A 22,365-nucleotide genomic window follows, 5' to 3' on the forward strand; every position below is an offset into this window, starting at 1 on the left:
CCCTCTCAAGTTCTGGGATTAAAAGCATGTACCTCCATGCCTGGCAACATACATATTTTTAATATTTTTCATTGCTTCCATAGGATTCTGTAAGATCCCAGTGTAATTTTGAGTTTTCATCCAGTTGTTCTCAATGTAGAGTTAGTCAAGTGTTGATAGCACTTCATAATGAACCTTTGACAGAAGTTTGTATATGTTTATAATACTTTTGAGATGGGTAAGATTTCTCTTTCTGGTTCAAGCAGATTGTGAAGGGCAATTGTGCCAGATAATCTTAATAGAGCCTGCCACTTCAAGATTTTATGATTGTTCATTATTGGTGAGCTGACGTGGGAGATCATGAGTTCATTTTGTTTGGTTTTTTGGAACAGGGTTTCTCTGTGTAACAGAGCCCTGGTTGACCTAGAATTTGCCTTCTAGACCAGTCTGGCATATTCTTCCCTGTTTTTACTGGTTTTTGTTTGTTTGTTTTAGATAGGATTTTATCTAATCTAGGTTGGTCCTAAATTTATAAAGACCAGGCTGGCCTCAAATTGCAAATCTGCCTGCCTCTACCTCCCAAATTGGTGAGATTAAAGTGTGTGCCACAACCCTACCTGGTTTCACAATTTTTTAAATGAAATTTAATTTTTGATTGTATATGTGTACATGGTATGGTGTATATAGTAAAAACTTAACCACTAACCATCTCTTCAGTCCCACCTGTGGGGCTTTAAATTAACACTCAATTAAATATAATCAATTAAAAGATCTTTCACTAGCATAAATTGTGGTACATGTTACTTGTTTGTTTGTTTGTTTGTTTGTTTGTTTTAATTACCGTTTCCACAGAAGGAACAAGAGAGGCATCTGAAAAACCTGTGGGCAGGTGGTTTGGCTCTCAGACATTCAAGACAGAACTAACACTGGGCTTGCTCTGCCACAAGCTGACTTGTGGTTATTTGAATTCTTTGCCCTTGCTTTGTGCGTTAGGCTCAGTGTATGATAGGAACAGAGGAGCCATAGAAAAAGGACGTGAGAAAAATAAACATTCTTCTCTTGTGATGGTGCTGCCTTTAAATTTTTATCTAATGATCATTCCTATTGTATCTTTAATTCCACTGTAAAAATCATTGGTTTGTAGTGCTTACTGAGCCAGTTATTTTCCCCCTTTGTTCTAACATGTTCCAAGTAATTCAAATTCCTGTCTTACCAACATGTTTTTCTATCATTGTAAGTCTGTGTTTTTGTTGATTTCATCTCAAATGGAATTTGTATTAGATTTAAATTTTGTGTCTTTTTTATTGGTTGGTTTGTTTGTTTCTGAGACAAGGTCTTATGTAGCCATGACTGGCCTTAAATACTTGGTCTTTCTTTCTTCCCAACTGCTGGGATTAAAAGTATTAACTGTGTTTTAGTAAGCCATATTTGAGGAGGGCAGCCTAAGCTTGAGTGAAAGTAGCCATGTATCCTCAAGGCTGCTGGATCTCAGGCTCAGTCTCAGGGCAGTAGATGAGAGAGAGCCAGGCCTTCCTGCAGTGAGGTGCATGGCTCTTTTTAGTTTCTTTACCAGTGGGCCTGTGTCAGATGACAGCTTTTGTAGTATTATGAGTTCTCTAAGTTGTGTACTGTCTTTACTGTATAGTTGTATAGCAATTGTATAGTTGTATAGCATTGCTTTTTCTCTAAGTAATGATTTGAGTGAATAATTTCTTCCTCTTCCTGTTTTTCTTTTCTTTTCAGGCTTCTCTACAGTTTAGCCTTCAATGCCAGGTTTTTGAGACACCTTTGGTTTCTCATCTCTTCGATGACAACACAAATGATCACAGGGTACGTGCTACACAGGCTTACAGATTGAGCCTGAGGGCATGAAAAGTGTCAGCCTGAAGAAAGGGCTGTAATTAATTACTGCTCCACCTGTTCTGTCATGTTAGAAAGGTGTATTCTGAATGGCCTTAATTCACACATATATACCCTTCCCAAAAAGAAAAATTAGTACCTAATTTTACAGTTAACTTATCTGTAAACATTATTACAATGTGGCTGTATCTGGAGGGATATTTATTTTCAAAATTTCAGACACTGGGATTTTTTTTTTTGAAAATTTATTTCATTTTATGTGTGCCGATGTTTTACCTGCATGTATGTTTGTGTACCACATGTGTAACTTATGCCTGTAGAGGTCAGAAGTGGGTATTGAATCTCTTGAAGCTGGTGGTTTTTAGCTCCCTCGTGGGTGCTGGGAATTGAACTCAGTGTTTTGGAAGAGCAGCCATGCTGCTAACTGCTAAACCATCTTGCCAATTCCTGCTCCCCTGGCCGCTCTTGGGTTGTTTTTTTTTTTTTTGTTTTGTTTTGTTTTGTTTTTTTAAATAAATCAAAAACCAAGCAAGATTTCAGCTTGGAACTTTAAAGTCCTGCACTAACTTCTGGAGTACTAGGACTATGGGTGTACATCCCTTATATCCAGAAAAACCTCTTCTTAATGGTAGGGAAATTTCCTTTAATACTTTGATGTTTTTCTTTGAATCTTAATGATTCTTATGTGGACAAGATGCTCATGAAGGCTGAGTGATTCATCTGGAGTCAACAGAGACTTGAGACACCTCGGTCAGAGTCATACTTAGAAAATTTAAAATAAGAAGTTTTAGTATATTTTAATCCTTCTTACATGACCTTGGCTTTTGTGAACAACCATTTACTTAGTGCAAGAGGAGATTGGAGATCATTAGAACAGGAAATTATCGTTAACCTCTGAGTACTCCAGCTTAGCAACAGAGATACTGGTATGGTCTGTTTGATAATTGGCTGTTTGTTTATGACATTTGTCTTTTGGTGAGGAAATGGAGTCATGAAGTGTGAAAGAAAAATGATACTGTTAATTACATTAAATTATTAATACTGTTTTACAGTGGATAAGGTTTTTAAAAGCACTTTTTAAAAGGCAGTTGAGAATTTTGAATTTCTTGTTGCTTGTTTAGTTTATTAAATAACTTCCTTCTAGGAACATAATGTATTAATATAGTCCCATTTAACACTTATCATACTACTTTTGGTAGCAAAATTAAAAATGAAACACCTGATTTTTCTGAAATGACAGTAAATTTAGTCTTAGAATAAGTTTCACAGCAAGACTAGCTCAGCTGGGGGACCTTCGTCAGACTTGGGAATCCACCTCATTATCTCCTCAGGGAGCCAGACGCGGCTCCAGACCCAGCTGAGATGCATCTGTCCCTTACCCTAAGCTCACAGATCTAGGAGTGGGCAGATGTTTTTAGTAGGTTTTGTTTTGTTTTTCTAGATGAGGTTTCTCTGTGTAACAGCCCTAGCTGTCCTAGAACACTCTCTATAGACAAGACTGGTCTCGAATTCATAGAAATCCATGTGCCTTTGCCTCCCAAGTGCTGGGCCCATGGGCAGATGTTTTGCAAACCATGGTTTTATTCCAAGTGTGTTCTTCCCAAAGTTGAAGCAAATAATAGTTAGCAAACAGGCCACTCTTTACCAAAAGTAGCAACTGACTACTCCACTGTGCTCACTGCACTGAGGGTCTCAGGGTGTCTGTAACAGGAGCCCATTCAGGAAAAGTCTTCAATGAGAGGAGGTACTAGTCTCCACAGACAGGTACAAATCCTTGTTCTGAGGGTAGATACAGGTGTCAGGGATTCACACAAAGTCCCATTGATTATCTGTAATTTAACCAGCTTTTGGTGTCATACCTATCACATTTAAATTGTAGACTTTTTATTTGCTTCCAAGTCTCTTAAGATTGACTTGATTTCAGAAGAACGTTTGTTTCTAACTGGCCTGTGTTTCCTTTGTCCCTGGGTGCACTGGTGACTCTTCTTCAGAGTTCTCTTTTCCATCATTCTAGTGAGAATAATTAACTTCTTTTGCTCACCTCATGGAAATAAGGAGAGAACAAGTAAGTTAATGTCGGTTAACAGCATTAATTGTTTGCCTGTGTGATCTTGTGGTGGCTTATGGTAATGTAAGGACTAGGATTCGCAGCAGGAGTGATATTTCAGTGCTGATTCAGCACTGCTTAAATGTAGAAAACACTGGCCACTCAGCAACTGTGTAACACTTGTTCCCTTGAATATTATATGTTCCTTGGTTTTATGTGATTTTTGTGGCTCTGAATTGATAGGCCTGGGATCTAAAAGGCTATGACCATATCTTTACTAATATCAATAAAAATATATGGCAGTGAATTGATTACTTTTGTGTGTTTCAGGAAAGTTTTTGTAAGTGGTAGCACAGTGAGGACTCACTCAAAAAGTATATGCTGGGTTCTCTTCTCATGGGACTGAGCAGGAGATGAAACCACTGTTGTACGTGCTTAAGTCAGCTCTCAGCTTTCCTGGCTTTGGTAGTGAAGTAGGACAGTATTTATGTCTGCATGGGGGCAGTACCAAAGGAGGCTGGAATAGGGCATTGGATCCTCTGAGAGTGGAGTTACAAATTGTTGTGAGCTCCATAGAGTTGCTGTTCTCATTCTAGACCTTTTCCTGAAGGCACCATCAGGCAGATTCAGAGCCCCTCTTCATCTACCTCACTCACCCACCCAAATCTTATCACCTTCACCCCCCAGTTAGAACAGGCAGGCTTCTACTCTGCCATCCTGCATGTCTGGTGTTTGTTTCTCCAGCTTCACTCCTGCTCCTGTCTCCAAATAAAACTTTTGGGAGCTGGGTATGGTGGTACAGGCCTTTAAACCTAGCAGAGGTAGGTAGATTTCTTAAGTTCCAGGACAGCCAGGGCTACCTTGTTTCCTAAAAAAAAACCAAAAAAACAAAAACAAAAAACAGTAACTTTTGTGGACAAGATCGATAGAATCAAGAGGGGTGTAACGGATACTCATGAGGTGACCTGCAGGTCTCATTGCAGAGGGGACACAGTGCTTTCTTGCTTGGAAAGAGCTATATGTTCCATATAACAGACTTCCATGAGGAAAAAAAGGAACCAATCACAGCCTGTGATAAGCAGTAGAGAAACAAAGTTTTCTACAGACCCATCTATGTGGCAGGCAAGGGAGCCACTTATAAACATGGACAGGACAAACACGGCCCCAAGAGGAGTGGAAGATGAAAGTTCTAATTTGGCTTCAGTATAGAGTTGTTATAAACCTATCTGAAAGCAGGGGACTAGGTAAAATGTTCTGTCCTGCCCCGTGTGTTGGCCTCTGTTAAATGGAAGTCCAAAGAGAGGAATAGTTTTCAATGCAGGAAGCAAATCTTCATCTAAAACTCTGCAAGGCTTTGGCTTGGGACTATGTCTACTTTCACTAACTGCCAGGTGGCAGAGACAGGGACACATCAAAAAGGTTGCTCTGGTGGGTTTTCTTGTCTTCTCTGGTGCCAGTTACCAACTTGTGTTGTTTCCAGGAGAACTTTTCTTTTCTTTTTTTTTTTTTTTTTTATGAATTTTTACTTTCACCAACTATATTATCTGATGTCTTAATTCCTAATCCTCACCTTAAAATAGCTATTTTACTTTTCCCTGTCCCTCTTCAGGTCTATGGTGCCACTGCTTCAGGTGATATCCAGGGGCTCACCCATGTCTTTTGAAGATTCTAGTCGAATCATCCCACTCTTTTACCTCTTCAGCTCCTTGTTCAGTCATTCGCTGATTTCCATACATGACAATGAATTTTTCGGTGACCCCATAGAAGGTAAGAATTTTGAAAAATGGGTTTGCTGCTGGCCTCATGGCCTATCAATTTTTAAAGCCATCAATTGAAAGCCTCCCTTCCCCCCAGTTTTTCTTCTTTAAGTTTTACTGTGTTATTGATTTGAAAAAAAAATGGTGGAAAATTGGTTGTTTTAGTTGTAGGTCAGAGACAATCATCCATGATGCCTTTCACTCTGGAGGAGTTAATCCTGCTGTCACGATGCCTTCGAGACGCCTGCTTGGGGATCATCAAGTTAGCGTATCCAGAAACAAAGCCAGAAGTTCGGGAAGAATATGTTACCGCATTTCAGAGTATTGGGGTTACTACTAACTCTGAGATGCAGCGGTGCATACAAATGGAACAGAAGCGATGGGTTCAGTTGTTCAAGGTATGTGGCATGTCACAATGGATCCAGCACAGATTTGTCTATGTTTAGAAAAATAGAAATTTGGAAGTTGGTTTCAGGCATAATTTTAATTTACAAAACTTTTAAAGAAAAGTCTTACGTTTATTTTATATCTGCTTCATTTTAAAGCATTGCTTCTGTGATGATGAAATGGTTCAGTAAATAAAGGTTCTTTCTGCCAAGCCTGGAGACCTGAGCTGAGTCCTGTATCACACACACTGAAGGGGGGACTGGCTCTCATTCACAGTCTTCTGATTTTCACATAAGTACTGCAGCAGGTGAAAAGTAAAACCATTGCTTTCACAGTCGATACACATGTAAAACATCTCAAGACTATCCTTGATAAGCTAAAAATGTCATAAAATATTTCAAGTGTTTTCACTTTTATTTTTCATTAAAAGATTTTTTTCTTGGTAAAAATTATTTTTAATCTTTTATAAGATGGAATCAAAAAAAGGTAGAATGAGTCAGTTTTTTATGCATGCTATATATAAATTACTCCAGAATGAATTCATTTTTAACTGGGGGGGGGGGGGGGGAGGTTTTGCGAGGCCTGGATTGCAGGCAGGCGTGGGGGGAGACAGGGTTAAAAAAAAAAAGAGCAGGAAAAAGGTGCTTGACTCTGACCCCCATGCAATTTCTGCTGCAAACATATCTAGTCAGCTAAAATTGCTCATTAAAGGAGAGCAGAAGAAATGCATCTTCCAAATTGAATGCTAGATTTACAGGCCGTTTAATACCAGCGACCTCTCAAACACTAATGTTCCATGAGAGTCATCAGCTGTCCCTTCAGGTCTTTTATCACTGCTTTTGTCAAGCTATCTGTTTAATTGAAAGAAGTTAATTGAATGAAAATGATCAACTAAGCTTGTATTAATATTGCTAATGGAACTTTCTTCTTGGCCATGTTTGGAGAAAGATGTCAAGCTAGACTTTAGGAAAGACCCATTAATGCTTGCACTTAACCTGATGGGCTAATTAAGGACTGCTTATTCATCCTACAAGTCCATGAGAGTCTCTCTGCAGCCCATTCTGCCTGATTTTACAACACATTTCACTTAGAAGCATAAGCATTAGCAGCAGTGAAAGTAACTGATAATGTTTTGATTGCATGAATACAGGCCTAATGCATCATTGAATTCATAATTTGTGCAGATTGGTGTAATACATGTTTGCACAATTTATTTTAATCCCCTTTCTCTCTGTATTTCTAAGTAAACCTTAAAAGTTGCCTGCTGAGCCCTTCCTTAAAGATGGGCTATTTTGCACCTTTTCTAGCTATCTAGAATAAACTATCTCACGTACTTCAGACTTGGAATGCTTGTGTAAGTGTTCATGGACTTGAACCTTATGATAGCATGTATGCTTTTTTGTCTGTGTGTAATTAAGCTCTGGGATCTTTGCTAGTAACACTTCCCTTAATGTGGGACACTAGGTCTGTGTACACTGGAAGATAAAGTCAGTGTTTTATAGTTCCTACTGGATCTGGATGTTGTATAATTTTGTATGATAGTCTTCGGGGCTTAGGACTATCTGAACTTAATAGTGCTGCCTGAGGTTTTTTTACCCTGACCTTATTTTGTTTTGCTTAAACATGAAATAAAGATTTTGTGGAGCCAAATGCAATAATGAATGCTAGTGATCCCAGCTCTCAGGTTGCTGAGGCAGAATGATTTACAAGCATGGAACCAGCCTGAGCTCTAGTGAGTTCAAGGTGAATTAAGCAAGACCCTGTCTCAAACACCTTCCTAGGCAAGAGGTAGGAAATCCTACTTGATGATGTCTTTGTGTCTGGCTACCACATTTAATGGGCCCTAGCAAAGGCAGTGTGTCAGGAAGCCAGGCCCATATATATGCATTGCCACATAGAGAATAGTGTGTGCTATGGTAGATGATTCTTGCTCTCTTGATATATATGGAAGTGAAAGAGAGAGATTGAACCCAGGGCTTTGTACATGCTAGATAAGCAGTCTACCACTGAGCTACATCTAAAATCCTAATAGCTTACTTTTTCTTTCTTTCTTTCTTTCTTTCTTTCTTTCTTTCTTTCTTTCTTCCTTTCTTTCTTTCTTTCTTTCTTTTTGTTTTGTTTGTTTGTTTTGATATGGACTGGGTTTAGATTTGAAATTGTGTTTTAACAAAGACTTTTGACTTTAGAATAGAATTGTTTAAAGAACATGTGCCCAACCAATTTTATACCAACTGCTATGCATAGAGTCTAGAAGTCATCTAAACTGGTATGACGCATGAGTGATAATCAGCTGCTATTAGCTTTTCTTATAGAAGAAAATGGCATTTATATCTAATATTGTAAACAAGTAGGGTGTTGTCACTTTTTCCTAAAAACAAGCATTGCCTGTCTGTTCATATGGTAGCAATTCTGTATGGGAGATGTTAGCTGTTGTCCCTGTACAATGCCTGCAGCATTTATGTGTACTGCAGTACCAAATTAAATTTGAAACATTCACAGTAAAACCAACCAGAGGAGGTAAAAGCATTTGCCATTTATTTCTTGCTTTTTGTTGACGGACAGAATTTCAAATGCTGAGACTAGGCTTTCTATTTCAGAGCAGACCATTTTCATTTTTCAGTCAAAGACAATCTTGTTGACTGGTCACAGAATATAGAATCTAATTGCTCAAAGTCATCTTTACTTGTCACCTTAGGAACTGAGATCTATTCCTAAACTCTGCATCAACACTGTTAAAACATGTAATGCATTTACCAACTTTATAAACTTCTTTTTGAAGTGTAATTTATGGCCATAATCGTTTTAACCCCATGGAGAAACCGGAAAACTTGCTTGATATGTCTTTGTATTTGGCTACCACATTTAATGGGCCTTAGCAAAAGCAGTATGTCAGGAAAGCAGGCACATCTATATGCATTGCCACATAGAGAGTAGAGTGTGCTATTGTAGATGATTCTTGCCCTCTTGATTGGTGCTTTATATTTTCCATTTGAAAGGAAAAATGTTCTGTGTACGGTGATGAATCTGGTACATCCCAATACTTGGGAGACTGAGGCAGGAAGATTGTGAGTTTCAGGCCAGCCTGGGATCTGTATAGATTGTTTAAAAACCTAAGGCCAATTTGGTCATGGGACAGAAAAACAAAGTTGAAACTTGACTTCCAGCTTCCTTTCTGCTGACTAGCCCTCATACTGTAGGCCCAGTCAAAAGGCCATATCTAGGGAGGTCCTGTGCCATAGTAGGAAAGCTACTGCTCTTTGCTAACCGAACATGATGTACATATCACGTTCCCTTCTAAGTACAAGTCTATAGAAATATTGCTGTTGTCAGCTTTGGTCAGAAAGCTTCTCTTTGCAGTGATCAGCAATTAGTTCAGAGACTCATAACTGGCCAAATTATTAAGAATAAATGACCCATAAGTGGGACATGCATACCTGTCTTAGTTAGGATTTCTATTGCTGTGAAGAGACACTATGACCAATAGCAAGTCTTATAAAGGAAAACATTTAATAGGGGGCTGACTTACAGTTTAGAATTTTAGTCCATCATTGTTGTGGCATGCAGGCAGACATGGTGCTGGAGAAGTAGCTGAGAGTTAGTTCTATATTCACATCTAAAGGCAGCAAGAAAGAGTACCACTGGGCCTGGCCTGAATATTTGAAACTTCAAAGCCTACCCCTAGTGACACACTTCCTCCAGCAAACCCACACCTACTCCAGCAATACCTAATAGTGCCACTCCCTATGGCTCTATGGGGCCCATTTTCTTTCGAACTGCTACAATAGCCATGGCTGTGGAACATAGTGAAAGAATGGGCAGAAGGAATGCAAGAGTTAGAGAAAGGGCATAGATGTGACATGCTGATTTTCAGGCATGACATGGCTGCTACATTTTTAAAAAGAATTATTTTATGAGTGTGAGTACACTGTAGCTGTCTTCAGACACACCAGAAGAGGGCATCAGATCCCATTACAGATGGTTGTGAGCCACCATGTGGTTGCTGGGAATTGACCTCAGGACCTCTAGAAGAGCAGTCAGTGCTCTTAACTACTGTTGGCTGCTGCACTCTTGAACTCACATCAGCTTGCTTGTCTTCACAATATTAGGTCCTTCAATAGCCTATCATTGAAATGGGAAGGGCTCCCAAGATAAGATTTAAGATAGGCAGTTCATAAAAGAGGGAGAAAAAGTTTCTTCCGTCTTCTAGCCACTGGTAAGGTGCTCATGATTTTGTATCCTCTCATTTGTGCTCGTGTCAACAACTATAACAAATCTTACTGGAACACACACACACACAAGACATGAAAACAGAAGGGATGAGGAAAGGAAACTGAGTAGGAGTGGGGGACAGGAAAGACTAAGGAGGAGATGAATGTGCTTAAAGTACACTGTATATATATGAAATTTTCATAAAACCCAATTTTATTTATAGTTAATATATACTAATTTCAAAAACATTCTTAAAAAGCCACCCAGGTATGAGAATGTGGCTTAGTAATAAGTAAAACTTCTGTTTCTGTTCCCAGCTCTGAAGAAAAACAACAGACAAACAACCCAGTTTTTTTTCCCATAATTAAAATTTTATTGACAATCAGATGCCACAATTGGAGATTGTTGTTGTATACTTTATAAAATCAAACGTAGTTATGTTGTCTTGGTAAAGTAACTGAACTAGATAAAGTTTTCTGTGAAAAATAAATTCAGGAACTTACATAGACTAATGTTGCTTTCTTCTAAACAAACTTCTCCTGTGGGCTGGCACAACACTGTTAAACAGCTTATACAAAGTTTAGTTTTCAGCTCATGTCTGAGCCTGGCTGAAAACTAGTAATCTTGTAGCAACCTGGACATTTCACTTCTGTGAATTTGGGCTTTTCTTCTTCCAAGGAAGGGTATAATAGATCTCTAGCCAGAGGTTAGTGATAGCTCTGCTAGCATGGCTGCTCCAGATCTGTGATGTGAGGTCCAACAACCCAACTTTTGAACAGAGTAAATGGATACAACCAATGTCCTGGCTACAATCCTGTTGTACATTTTTCACAGGAGTCTCTGAGTGATGGACCTGTGGCCTGTTCTTGAAGATCTGTTCTTGCCTATCCTTGTTATTGAGATGGGCTGGATATTTTTGTTGTTATTTTACTTTTTTGGTGGCTAGTTGAAATAAATATTTAAGGAAAACAGTTTTATAGTATCTCAAACATGGAAGAAAGTTCTGTCTTTCAAAATACATTACGTTTAACAAGTGATAACTGAGGGGATGTAAAACGGGATTGTGTGTACTCACAGCAGCATTTCAAGCCTTAACTACTAACTCCTTAAGTAACCCCATGCTGACTGCCCAGTGCTAGGGAATGGCAGAGAACTCAGGCTGGGCCTGCGCAGTGTCACTGTGTAATGAGGGCTGGCAGTAGACTCACTGTGTTCTTTCCAGTCCCTGTAGGAGAATCTCTATGTCAGGTAATGCTCCTAGAGCTGCAGGCCACTATGGTTTTCTTACATTCCTTTGAATATGTTCTTCATTTGAAATCAAGTCTTTAAAAAGTTCTCCTTTCATGTATTTATCACATTGCACATTTGCCCCTTTCAGTATCTGGAAGTTTTGTGCTGCTGCTGATTGTGCCTGTTGCTAGACCAGGCAGCATAGACTGGTGAATCTCTGGTGCTAGACAGAACTGCAAGTTTGTGGCTACCTGGGCTCCAAAGGGGATTAAGGTCCACCTAGACAACTTACTGAGACTCTGTCTCAAAATAAAAACTATGAAGGGAACAGGAATGTAGTTTAGTGGTAAAACCCTTGTCCGGAAAGCATGAGCCTTTAGGTTAAATCCTCAGTGTCACCAAAAAAAAAAGGAAGAAAGAAAAGAAAAAGAAGAATTTAGCTATGCTGTTTGGTTTTAATTATTATAGTTTCATCTTGTAGTTGCTTTTCAAAATAGACTGTATATATACCAGCCATCTCCATCCAAGTATTGTCATCCAGTTTATAGAAATACATGTTACATGATAGTATATATCTTGTTATGGTATGATAGCTAGGTAATAACCTAGTAGGACATTTCTCTGAGCTTCCCAATCTGTCAGCAAGATTCTCTGTCATTATCAAAACCAGAACTCTACAAACATAAGGATCTTGTAAAAATAGTTTGTGTTAATGTATAGTCTGTAAGAAATCTGTATGTTTCTGTGACTTGCTTTTTTTTTTTTAATATTGGGGTTGAAGGAAATCAGTTTGCAAGTTATTACCTTGCTGCAGGTGAATATAATGGAGCTTGCATAATTACTGTGTTCATTTTCAAGTGCTGAGTTATTTTTATTTCTGAACATTTACTATAAATCATTGATCTAGGATGAGGGACAGCAGTTAATACATCTAGCATATATACATCATACTTATGAAAGCTGCTAACACTGCATTATAGATGCAGCTGGTCATTCTAAAATATGTTTCTTTGCTTTCATTTCTTATAAACCACGTTGGTTCCCAAGTCCTTCAGACTCATCTTTGTAACAGTTCAGAGTGACAGTGTGCCTGGCTCCACTTAAACCATTATGGATTGAGGTGTTGAGTGGTGATGCCCCCCGTGTATGGATATTTGTCACCCTCCCAGATGATCCCCACATGTCGTATAGGCTGGGAACCACAAGCCTGAATCTGTAGAAAACTCACTATGGGCAGGTTTTTATAACCTTTGTTCAAAGTTTCCTAAGATGGGTATACCTATGACTTTGTTACAGCTTATACCTAAGAGTCTTTCTACTTGGTACAGATTTCCAGAAAATTTGATTAAGTTAATAGAAAGAAAAGCTATCTTCTGAATTTTGTACTGGGCATCTGTTGATAAAGTTAAAAGCCATCTTTCCAGTTTTTACCTTCATCTTTTTTTTTTTTTTTTTTTTTTTTTTTTTTTTGGTTTTTCGAGATAGGGTTTCTCTGTATAGCTCTGGCTGTCCTGGAACTCACTCTGTAGACCAGGCTGGCCTCGAACTCAGAAATCCGCCTGCCTCTGCCTCCCAAGTGCTGGGATTAAAGGCGTGCGCCACCACCGCCCGGCTTACCTTCATCATCTTGAGTAAACTTACATGTTTTCTATGGCTTACCTATGCAGAATTGTCCATCCTTTTTGCTGAAGGTTGCATCATAGTTGGCACTTTATTGCTGAGTGTGTGGACAAAAGTAATATGAGAGTAAATCCAATCATATTTTCATGGTTTGGTAAAATTTATATTTTTTTAAGTCTAAAAAGAAAATAGTTCATATGAAGGGAAAATGTTGGTTAACTTCTAAGAGTATTTAACAGTAATTGTGTCAGATAAAAATACAGATTACCTGGTGTATTTGAATTTTAGCTAAATTGCATATATTTTTTAAAAGATAATTTTACCTCCTAAGATTTTGGACAAACTTATTCTACTTATTTTTTTCCAACATTTTATTGTTCTTTGGTTTTTCGAGACAGGGTTTCTCTGTGTAGCCCGGGCTGTCCTGGAACTCACTCTGTAGACCAGGCTAGCCTCGAACTCAGAAATCCGCCTGCCTCTGCCTCCTGAGTGCTGGGATTAAAGGCGTGCGCCACCACCGCCTGGCTCATTTTATTGTTTTTAATTATGTGTATGTGTCTGTAGGTATGTGCACATGAGGATAGGTTAAATCAGAAGTTGAGAAGAAGGCATTAGATCCCTTGGCACTGGAGTAATAGGCAACTGTGAGTCATCCCACCAGTGTAGATGATACGAACTAAACTCAGGTCCTCTGGAAGCAGTATGCACTCCTAACTGTTGAGCTGTCTCTCCAACCCCCTACTTAAGTTTTTTAAAATTTGTTATATATTTATGTGAAATCGGCACTTGAAGATTTTACAAATGATATGTGTTTACACATTTATTTGGGGGGTACATGCTACAGCACATGTATGAAGGTTACAGTACAACTTGTGGGAGTTGGTTCTCTATGGGTCCATGTTCTGCCTCGCTGCAGTTGGAGTGTTGAACACAGCTGAGGAAGTGTTAGGCTACAAACATAGCCTAAGATGGGGTCCCCAGCCTAGATGAGAAATAAGAAGGCAGGCTGGGGCGGAAGCTGGGGTTCCCAAACTCCTGGACACCCAGACACTGCTGTGAACCACAAGGAGTCAAGAATGGGTAGTGGGCTGGTGTTGAACCTGGGGCCCGGAATCTGGCTTATCTCAGGGTTGATTGTCTGGACTGCAGAGAGGCCTTCTCCAAGAGACTTAGGTGACATGGCTCTCATGACGAAGGCTTTCCCCACGCTTTTCCTCACATCAGTTCTTGATGAGAGAAAGTCCTTACTTGTCCAAACTGCTTATTGGTAGTGGAAAATAATTGTATATGACTTACTCAGGGTGGACTAGAGATTAAATAACTTTTGCAGGAAGGAATGTCTCAGAAGGGACACTTATTGGCTAAACCTTAGGGGCCAGCCAATCTAGATACCTCATTAGCATGTAGAACTTTGTGCTGTGTGCTACCTGACGTCTCGATCCTCGTGTAGAGTATCATGATCACGTGCTTCAGGACAGGAATCTGGTAGGAGTAGATGAAACGCCTACCATTCTCAGATATGAGAATTTACTGGGGTTTCTGAATTCATTCCGCCTTCCCAGTTTTTGCCTGGTGGACACAGCTTCACTTGTCTCACAGTTTTCTGCTTCTATCATGTGATTCCTTGGGAATTAAACTCTTGTCAGTCTTGGTAGTAAGTATCTTTACTCACTGAGTAATTATGCCAACTCTACAAAGTATATTTCTATGTAGTGTAGAAAGTAGATTTTTTTTTTTTAGGTAGTACTGCTAGATTTCTTTAATCTTACCAATGACGTTTGATTCAGATCAATTACTGAAACCTCCCAGGTTCCTTGATAATTTGTGGGCTCTCTCCAGAGGAGCGCATGGCATAGCCGAAGCAGAGCTAGTGCCTTAAGAACCTTCACAGGAGACACACAGCTTTGATGTTGCAGTCGGGGAGAATGGCCAACTTGAGAATTCCATCAAGTAAGAGACTGGAGAAAATTGATTAGCTCTAGAGGCACAGGCAAGGGATGTGGGGAAAATAGAGATTTGGTAGGGTGCTGATCACCCACATTTCTCATGTGGTATTTCTCAGAAAAACTAATTCCACATAGTAACATAATGAGCTTCTTTACAACCCATGTGAGCTATGTACTGCCAGAATTCTGTCTTAAAAGTTCTAGTCAAGGGGGTAAAGAGATGTTCAATGGTTATGAACACTTGTTCCTCTTGCAAAGGACCCAGGTTCAGTTCCTAAGTCCCACATGGTATCTCACAACCACCTATAACTTCAATTCCAGGAGATCATGTGGTATCTTCTGACCTCCAAGGATACCAGGTACATGCATGGTGTACTTGCATACATGCAGCCAAAACACTCATACACATAAAATAAATCTAAAGAGGGTACTATTAAAGCCATCTCTACAGCCCCCTGACTGCATTTTTTAATTTTTTTTTTTTTTTTTTAATTTTTTTTTTTTTTTTTTTTTTTTTTTTTTTTTTTTTTTTTTTTTTTTGGTTTTTCGAGACAGGGTTTCTCTGTGTAGCCCTGGCTGTCCTGGAACTCACTCTGTAGACCAGACTGGCCTCAAACTGAGAAATCTGCCTGCCTCTGCCTCCCAAGTGCTGGGATTAAAGGTGTGCGCCACCACTGCCCGGCTGCTTTTCTGTTTCTTTTGGTAAACAACTGGTTTGTTCTTCCAGCATGTTCTTGTCCCTAAAGGAGGCTTTTTGTCACATCCATTTTATCAGGTAGACAAACTCCTGTGTCTTATCTGGTTAATGGTGTTGCCAGCTCTGTAATGTGTTAGTCACTGAGTTTATATCACATTGCCCTGTTCTTCTCTTCAGGTTATCACCAACCTAGTGAAAATGCTAAAGTCCAGAGACACGAGAAGAAGTTTCTGTCCTCCAAACCACTGGCTGTCAGAACAAGAGGATATCAAAGCAGATAAAGTTAGTGGAAAATCTCCCTGGTACTTTTCATTAAAGATGGATTTCTCAGCTTTCATATTTATAGGGAGTGTAAGCCTTTTTAAATTGTATAACTTTTCAGTTAACTTTGAGGATGTATCAGTGTTTTAGGCAATGCTAACTCTTGGTCAGAGGACAAGATACGTAGCAGCAGCATTGGGCTAGACAGCATCCTGATAATCATTATCTTGATTGTACTGTTATTGGCTCAGGTTGTATTGAAAACCAATGATTGTCTATTGGAGTTAAAAACAATTTCACTTTTAGTAATACTACCAATAAAAGTATGTTCATTAGTTAAAGGAGTTGGGTTTTATCCTAGGTTATCTGAAGGGGCAGACAATTGATTGTTGCTAAAATTTGAACCTTAAGTTAGACTTAATCTTCCAGATCATCAGGAAGAATAAACATCAGGTGCTCTCAGAGAAAGTCACCACTGATGTATTTTAGAATCTTTGAGGGTAGAAGACAGTCAGGAGATATAAGTGAGACGGGGGTACAAGTGCAGCAAGAATCCAGGACAGGAGTGTGGCAGGGCATTGGAAGTATCTTCCAGTTGAACCTGAAACCTTCAGCTCCACCCATTGGCAGTGTTGCGAATGGTCTTGCAAAGTAAATAGTTCCAGAACCAGATGGATGACTCTAAGGAACTCTTAACCAACACAAAAGGACTTTAGCATGGTGATAGTTCTAGGTTTGAGGTGTGGTGACCTGTGACCACCAGTAGAGTCTGCTGAGGTATGAAGAAAGGTTAGGGACTCCTCCTCCCATACATGTCCACTGTCCAAGGAACTCTGAGTAACACTGAAAATAGCTGCATGGACTGGCCTCGTATAGTAACTATACACGTTCACCCTGGGACTAAGGAGAAAAAGAACTTTGTTCATCAATTTTATAGAGAATGAAGGAATCATGTCATTTTGAAACTGTTCTTGAAAGAAGTAGTAAACCTCTGACATGCCTCTCTAAGGTTGTCTAGATGCAGTGATGTCTTCCTGTTTATGCATTTCTTCTACTTGCCACCATACATATTGAGCCTGCTGGTCTACCTCTCTTCAGGTACTCTGCAGTAGTGAGTACATTCCAGACCGTAAACAAAAGCTTGTACTGTCATTGAAAAACAATTACAAAGACCAAAACTAAAGGATTAAAAGAATTTACAGATTAAAGAAAAACTTAAGAAACATGATATTTGTCATTTTTAAAATGTGATATATTTTGTTTCATAATTATATCATTGATATTTTACTCTACTCTGACAATAATTCCCTTAAAAGTATTAAAAACTAAATTATGAGGACATGAGGGGTAGACTGAACTAGACAGGAATAGACAGCCAGCTCCTTAGGTGCTGGAACAAAAGAAAGTGCTGACAGCAGTTGGTTTCCATAGGTTACTCAGCTCTACGTACCTGCATCTAGACATGTGTGGAGATTCCGGAGGATGGGCAGGATTGGCCCACTGCAGTCCACCCTGGAGGGTAAGTTCTCAGTTTGCACTTCTTTTCACCAGGACAAATACTCTGTAGCAGTCACTCCTTTTACTGTTAGCTCTGTGTTTTTGCTAAACACCACACAGTATCTTCATCATCACTCCAGTAAAAATCAGCTTGTGTAACCCTTATAGACAAGGAGAAAATGATTGTGAGCTCACCTTTTCTGAAGGGTGAGGCTGTAGGGCAAGCAGCAAGAGACGGCTTGGGGTTCTGTGGATCAGAGCTGTTTCTTTGCTCAGTCTGCAGAATTCCTATGAGTAGTTATGCACTTACTTACCTTTATTAAAAGGAAAAAAACCCTGCAGAACTGGCCAGGGCGCGGGGGGGGGGGGGGGAGTAAAACAAACAAAAACCCACAGAACTGTTTGCTGAAGTAGCTGACCCAACTAACATTCAGACTAGAGATACATGTTTTGTGCACTTGTACTTTGTATCTCAGCCAGTGCTTGGGATTGTCATGTTTTGTTTTGGTTCCTAAGTTTGAACTCAAGTAAACTAACAGGCTGGTACCTAGCACCAGTCTCCAGTTAAACCCCCTGCCCCAACAAATCTGTGCCTCCAGGTTACAAGCCCTCCCCTGCCTAACAACCACCAATCTGGAGGAAAGCAGAAGTTAAGTTTGGCTGCCAACACCAGCAAATTATGCTAAAGGCCACAGTAGCTCTCCCAATTAGATGCTTGCCAGGCTAGAAACACTCACCTCTAGCTTGTCATTTCCTGTAAAACCTTGTCCTGATGAGTGGTCAAGGCTTTTCTCCACTGGAACCATCATGCGGGTCGACAGTGATCTAAGCCCGAGCTCAAACTTATAAATAAAGACCCTTATGTGATTGCACTGGATCAGCTTCTGATTGGTCCTTTTGTTTCCTAGTACTACAAAAGGTGTGCCCCACAATGCCCTCCTGGAGTTGTCATTTTCGAAAGATTATCTTCTGGATATGACACATGGCCATTGCAGTAATGAGTAGTAGCTATGGTTCCCTGGCCCTTCAGCAAACTGGCATGGATGAGGGAAGAGACTCATAGGCTTCACAACTCCTTAGGAGTTAACATTTGGTGAGAAAGTAAGAGTCATTTTCTTCAGTAACATAGCCCTTGATTGGCCGCCCATGCTTCAGTAAATAACTCCTTTCCCATGTTCCTATAAGAAACTCTGGTTAAATTCAGCAGATCACAGAAAAAAGACAACATGAAAGTTGAGAGGAAGAGCAGTTGTGTGGAGAGTGATGAGTGAGAGTGGGAGGAAGACAGGAGGACACTGGGTCATGAATATGATTACCATACATGGGGTACATGTGTGAACTTGTTAAAACCCTTTTTAATTAAAATGTTAACTATTTTAAAAGATACATGACAGACTGGGGATGTGTAGCACAGTGATAAAGCACTTGCCCGCACCCTGTGGTTCATCCCTAGCTCCACTGAAGAGTAAATGAGAAATACAAAAATATCTCATTATAACGTTAATCTGCATTTCCCAGCTGGCTAATGGTATTGAGTGTTTTGCTTGTCTTGTTTTAATTATTGCACTTGGAGTATCTCTCTCTCTCTCTTTTTTTTTTGAGACAGAGTCTCTCTATACAGTCCTGACCATTCTGGAACTCACTCTGTAGACAAGGCTGACCTCCAACTTCTACTCCCAGAGATCCACCGAGATTTTCTCTTTTCATTCAAATGAGTTTAAACGAGTTAACGGTGATTCATTGTGCCAGGGTATTTTCTCACTGTTGAGAAAGAATAGGGCCTAAATTTACCAGTAAAGTACCAATATAGGCCTACTAGCTATACAGCTTTCTCTTAGGCAGCTTTTGACTTGCTTGCATACCTATCCCCCAGGAAAAAGCAGCTTTACAGGAACCTTCCACTTAGCTCTGACATCTGAGCCTCACCTGGTGAGTGAGCTTACAGCTGAAGATGACCGTTCTTACCCCCTCTGCATTTGGATCGCTCACCTGGCTAGAATGACTTCTGATTTAAGATTGGGCCCAGAGGGTGTGTTCATGGAAATAGAGATAGAATCACTGGGTTAGTTCAGATCCTTAAACTGACTTTATTAAATCCTGATTTTAGTAGTTGGCAGTGAGTGGAAAGGAAAATACAGATGGACTAATGAGTTTTAACATGTGTTGCAGTGGGTCTGGAGTCCCCACCGCTGTCTGTGTCTGAGGAGCGACAGCTTGCCATCCTGACAGAACTACCTTTTGTGGTTCCATTTGAGGAGCGAGTGAAGGTATGCCATTCAAACCCTATGATGCTAACTTAACACAGTTAAAAAGTTACTACACCACTTTTAAAATCTTCCACTTCATCCTTAAAATCCAGCCAGAGACTTCTCTGTGTCCACGCTTTCCTTGTAGCTAGCTGAGCAGCCTGTTAGACTACAGATTTCTAATAGTAGGACCTAATGAGTGTTGTTTAAACTGTCAAAGTTTGCATTGTTATTAAAAATACCAATTTTTTTGTAAAGGTATTTTTGTGTACATTCATTAAAAAATTGGTATGACCATCATGGCTTTGAAAAATGAATAGATATCTTAGTTCCTTACCAAATGATTTTTTAAAATGTTTAAAAGTTTGCATATATCTGTTTCCAGTTTAATTTGGACTGTTCTGTTTATACTAGAAATTTTCTAGAAATTGCTAGGTTCTTCTCTTAGATACTGGCCAAAATATTTTTCAAGCCTTCATTCTTTATTCAGGGCGAACAAAACAAACAAACAAACAAACAAACAAAAATGGTCTGATTGACCTAGATAGAGGCTCTTGGTCATTGGTTCTCAACCTTCCTAATGCTGGGACCCTTTAATACAGTTCCTCATGTTGTTGTGGACCCCCCCCCCCAAAAAAAAAAAAAGTAATTGTAATTTTGTTACTACTAAGAATCATAATGTAGGGAGCTGGTGAGCTGGCTCAGTGGTTAAGAGCACTGACTGCTCTTCCGGAGGTCATGAGGTCAAATCCCAGCAACCACATGGTGGCTCACAACCATCCATCCATAATGAGATCTGATGCCCTCTTATAGGGTGTCTGAAGACAGCTACAGTGTACTTACATATGATAAAGAAATAAAAACCTTTGGGCCGGAGTGAGCAGGTCAGAGCGACAGGGAGAAGAGAAAGCGGGGGGGGGGGGGAGGGGGGGGCTGGAGACTGATGTTCCAGGTGTTCATAAAAATATCCACCCCATGGAGGGCATGGTGACACATGCCTTTAATTCCAGCACTCTTGGAGAGGCAGAAGCAGGTGGAGTTCTGTGAGTTCAGAGGCCAGCCTAGTGTTGGGAGCTGTTTTCCTGTTTCTAAAAGCAGAGTAAAAGTCTGCTTGCTTCTCTGAAGCAGAAAGAGAAAAATAGTCTGCCTGCCAGGCAGAGTCAAGTCAGGTCAGGGCCTGTTGGCAGATTTGCTGGCCTGCTGAAGCATAGAACGGTAAGAGGAGTTGCACTTGAGGCTCAAAGCAAGGAGCTGAAGCTTCTGTTAACCTTGGTGGAAGGAACAGGGAGGCCTTTGGATGGAAACAGATGTCCTAAGTATATTTCAGCAATTGTTTCTGTTAGCTTGTGACTTTGCTTCCCATGATACTATGAAGTATACAAAGGCTAAGAAAAGTAAACACGAGGCTGCTGATTGCCACTGGCTGCTGGCTGCTGCTGCTGTGGTATTGACCAGCAGTCTTCCCAAATCTAACTCTTGGCTTTGCATCTTTTTCCTGTCTTTCCTACCTTTAATCCTTGATCTCCCCTCAGAGACTGGTCTACTAGTGCTGGCAGGCCCAGCACAGCCAGGGATGTAACAGAGAAACTCTGTCTTGGGATAAAAACAAACCATATAAGCAAACAAATGACAACGTACCATAGTACCCAACTCCTGAGCTCCGTCTACTGGTATTTCAACATTGTAGACATGTGAATTTTATTCTTGGAGGAAGCTTCACTTCCCTCCTAAATAATATTTTTAACAGTGTGTTTGTGTGTGCACTTGTGTATTCTAGAGTTGGTGTGGAGGTGGGGAGAACAACTTTTAGAAGTCCATTCTCTCCTATCATGTAGGTCCCAGACTGAACTCAGGTCATAACTCTTAGCAGAAAGTGCCTTCCTTACATCTCAACACCCTCCACCTGTCTAGATTTTTAAGAAATAACTTAATAAATGATCACATACTATGACATGGGTCTTTTAAAACTTACTGTAAACAGGGGAAACTTTAGAAATAGTTTTAAATACTCTTTTCTTGAAAAAGTTAATATTTGCTACCTCGTATATAAAAACTGATGCTAGAGTTTATAGAAATCTAAAATTAGAACATACTTAGCAGGTTTTTTTTAGATTGTTTATACTTACACCAGCAAGTCTCTGGGCTCTGATCATCTTATGACTATTTATTTATTTATTTATTTATTTTAGATCTTTCAAAGGTTGATTTATGCTGATAAGCAAGAAGTTCAAGGAGATGGTCCATTTCTGGATGGAATCAATGTCACTATAAGGAGAAATTATATTTATGAAGATGCTTATGACAAACTTTCTCCAGAAAATGGTAAATATATATATTTTTTTCTCTGTGTGCCTGCATATGTTAGCAGGAACTGGAGAATTGCTGTAGAAAAATAGCAATTACCGCTGGCTGTAGTGTGCAGACGTTTAATCTTAGTGCTCTTGAGGCAGAGACAGGTGGGTTTCTGACTTTGAGACCACCCTCGTCCACATATCAACTACCAGATCAGTCAAGGGCATATAGTGAGCACCTCTCTCAAAAAACCAAAATTCTGTTGAGCTGCTACTGGGTGGGAACCAGAGTGTGTGTGTGTGTGTGTGTGTGTGTGTGTGTGTGTGTGTGTGTGTGT

The 22,365-nt window shown here is 39.8% G+C and overlaps 1 protein-coding gene across 1 annotated transcript in view; it reads left to right on the forward strand.

Annotated features, from left to right (window-relative positions):
• Positions 1-22,365, forward strand: part of Ube3c (ubiquitin protein ligase E3C) — a 101,862-nt gene that overhangs the window by 46,303 nt on the left and 33,194 nt on the right. Inside the window, exons 11-17 of the mRNA XM_028774739.1 lie at positions 1,723-1,809; positions 5,496-5,653; positions 5,809-6,041; positions 15,910-16,014; positions 17,425-17,512; positions 19,660-19,757; positions 21,926-22,058. Coding sequence (XP_028630572.1) covers positions 1,723-1,809; positions 5,496-5,653; positions 5,809-6,041; positions 15,910-16,014; positions 17,425-17,512; positions 19,660-19,757; positions 21,926-22,058 — 902 coding nt within the window. The remainder of the gene's footprint in view (positions 1-1,722; positions 1,810-5,495; positions 5,654-5,808; positions 6,042-15,909; positions 16,015-17,424; positions 17,513-19,659; positions 19,758-21,925; positions 22,059-22,365) is intronic.

This window comes from Grammomys surdaster, unplaced genomic scaffold (assembly GCF_004785775.1).
Source record: "Grammomys surdaster isolate TR1022 unplaced genomic scaffold, NIH_TR_1.0 242, whole genome shotgun sequence".
NCBI classification, from domain to species: Eukaryota; Metazoa; Chordata; class Mammalia; order Rodentia; family Muridae; genus Grammomys; species Grammomys surdaster.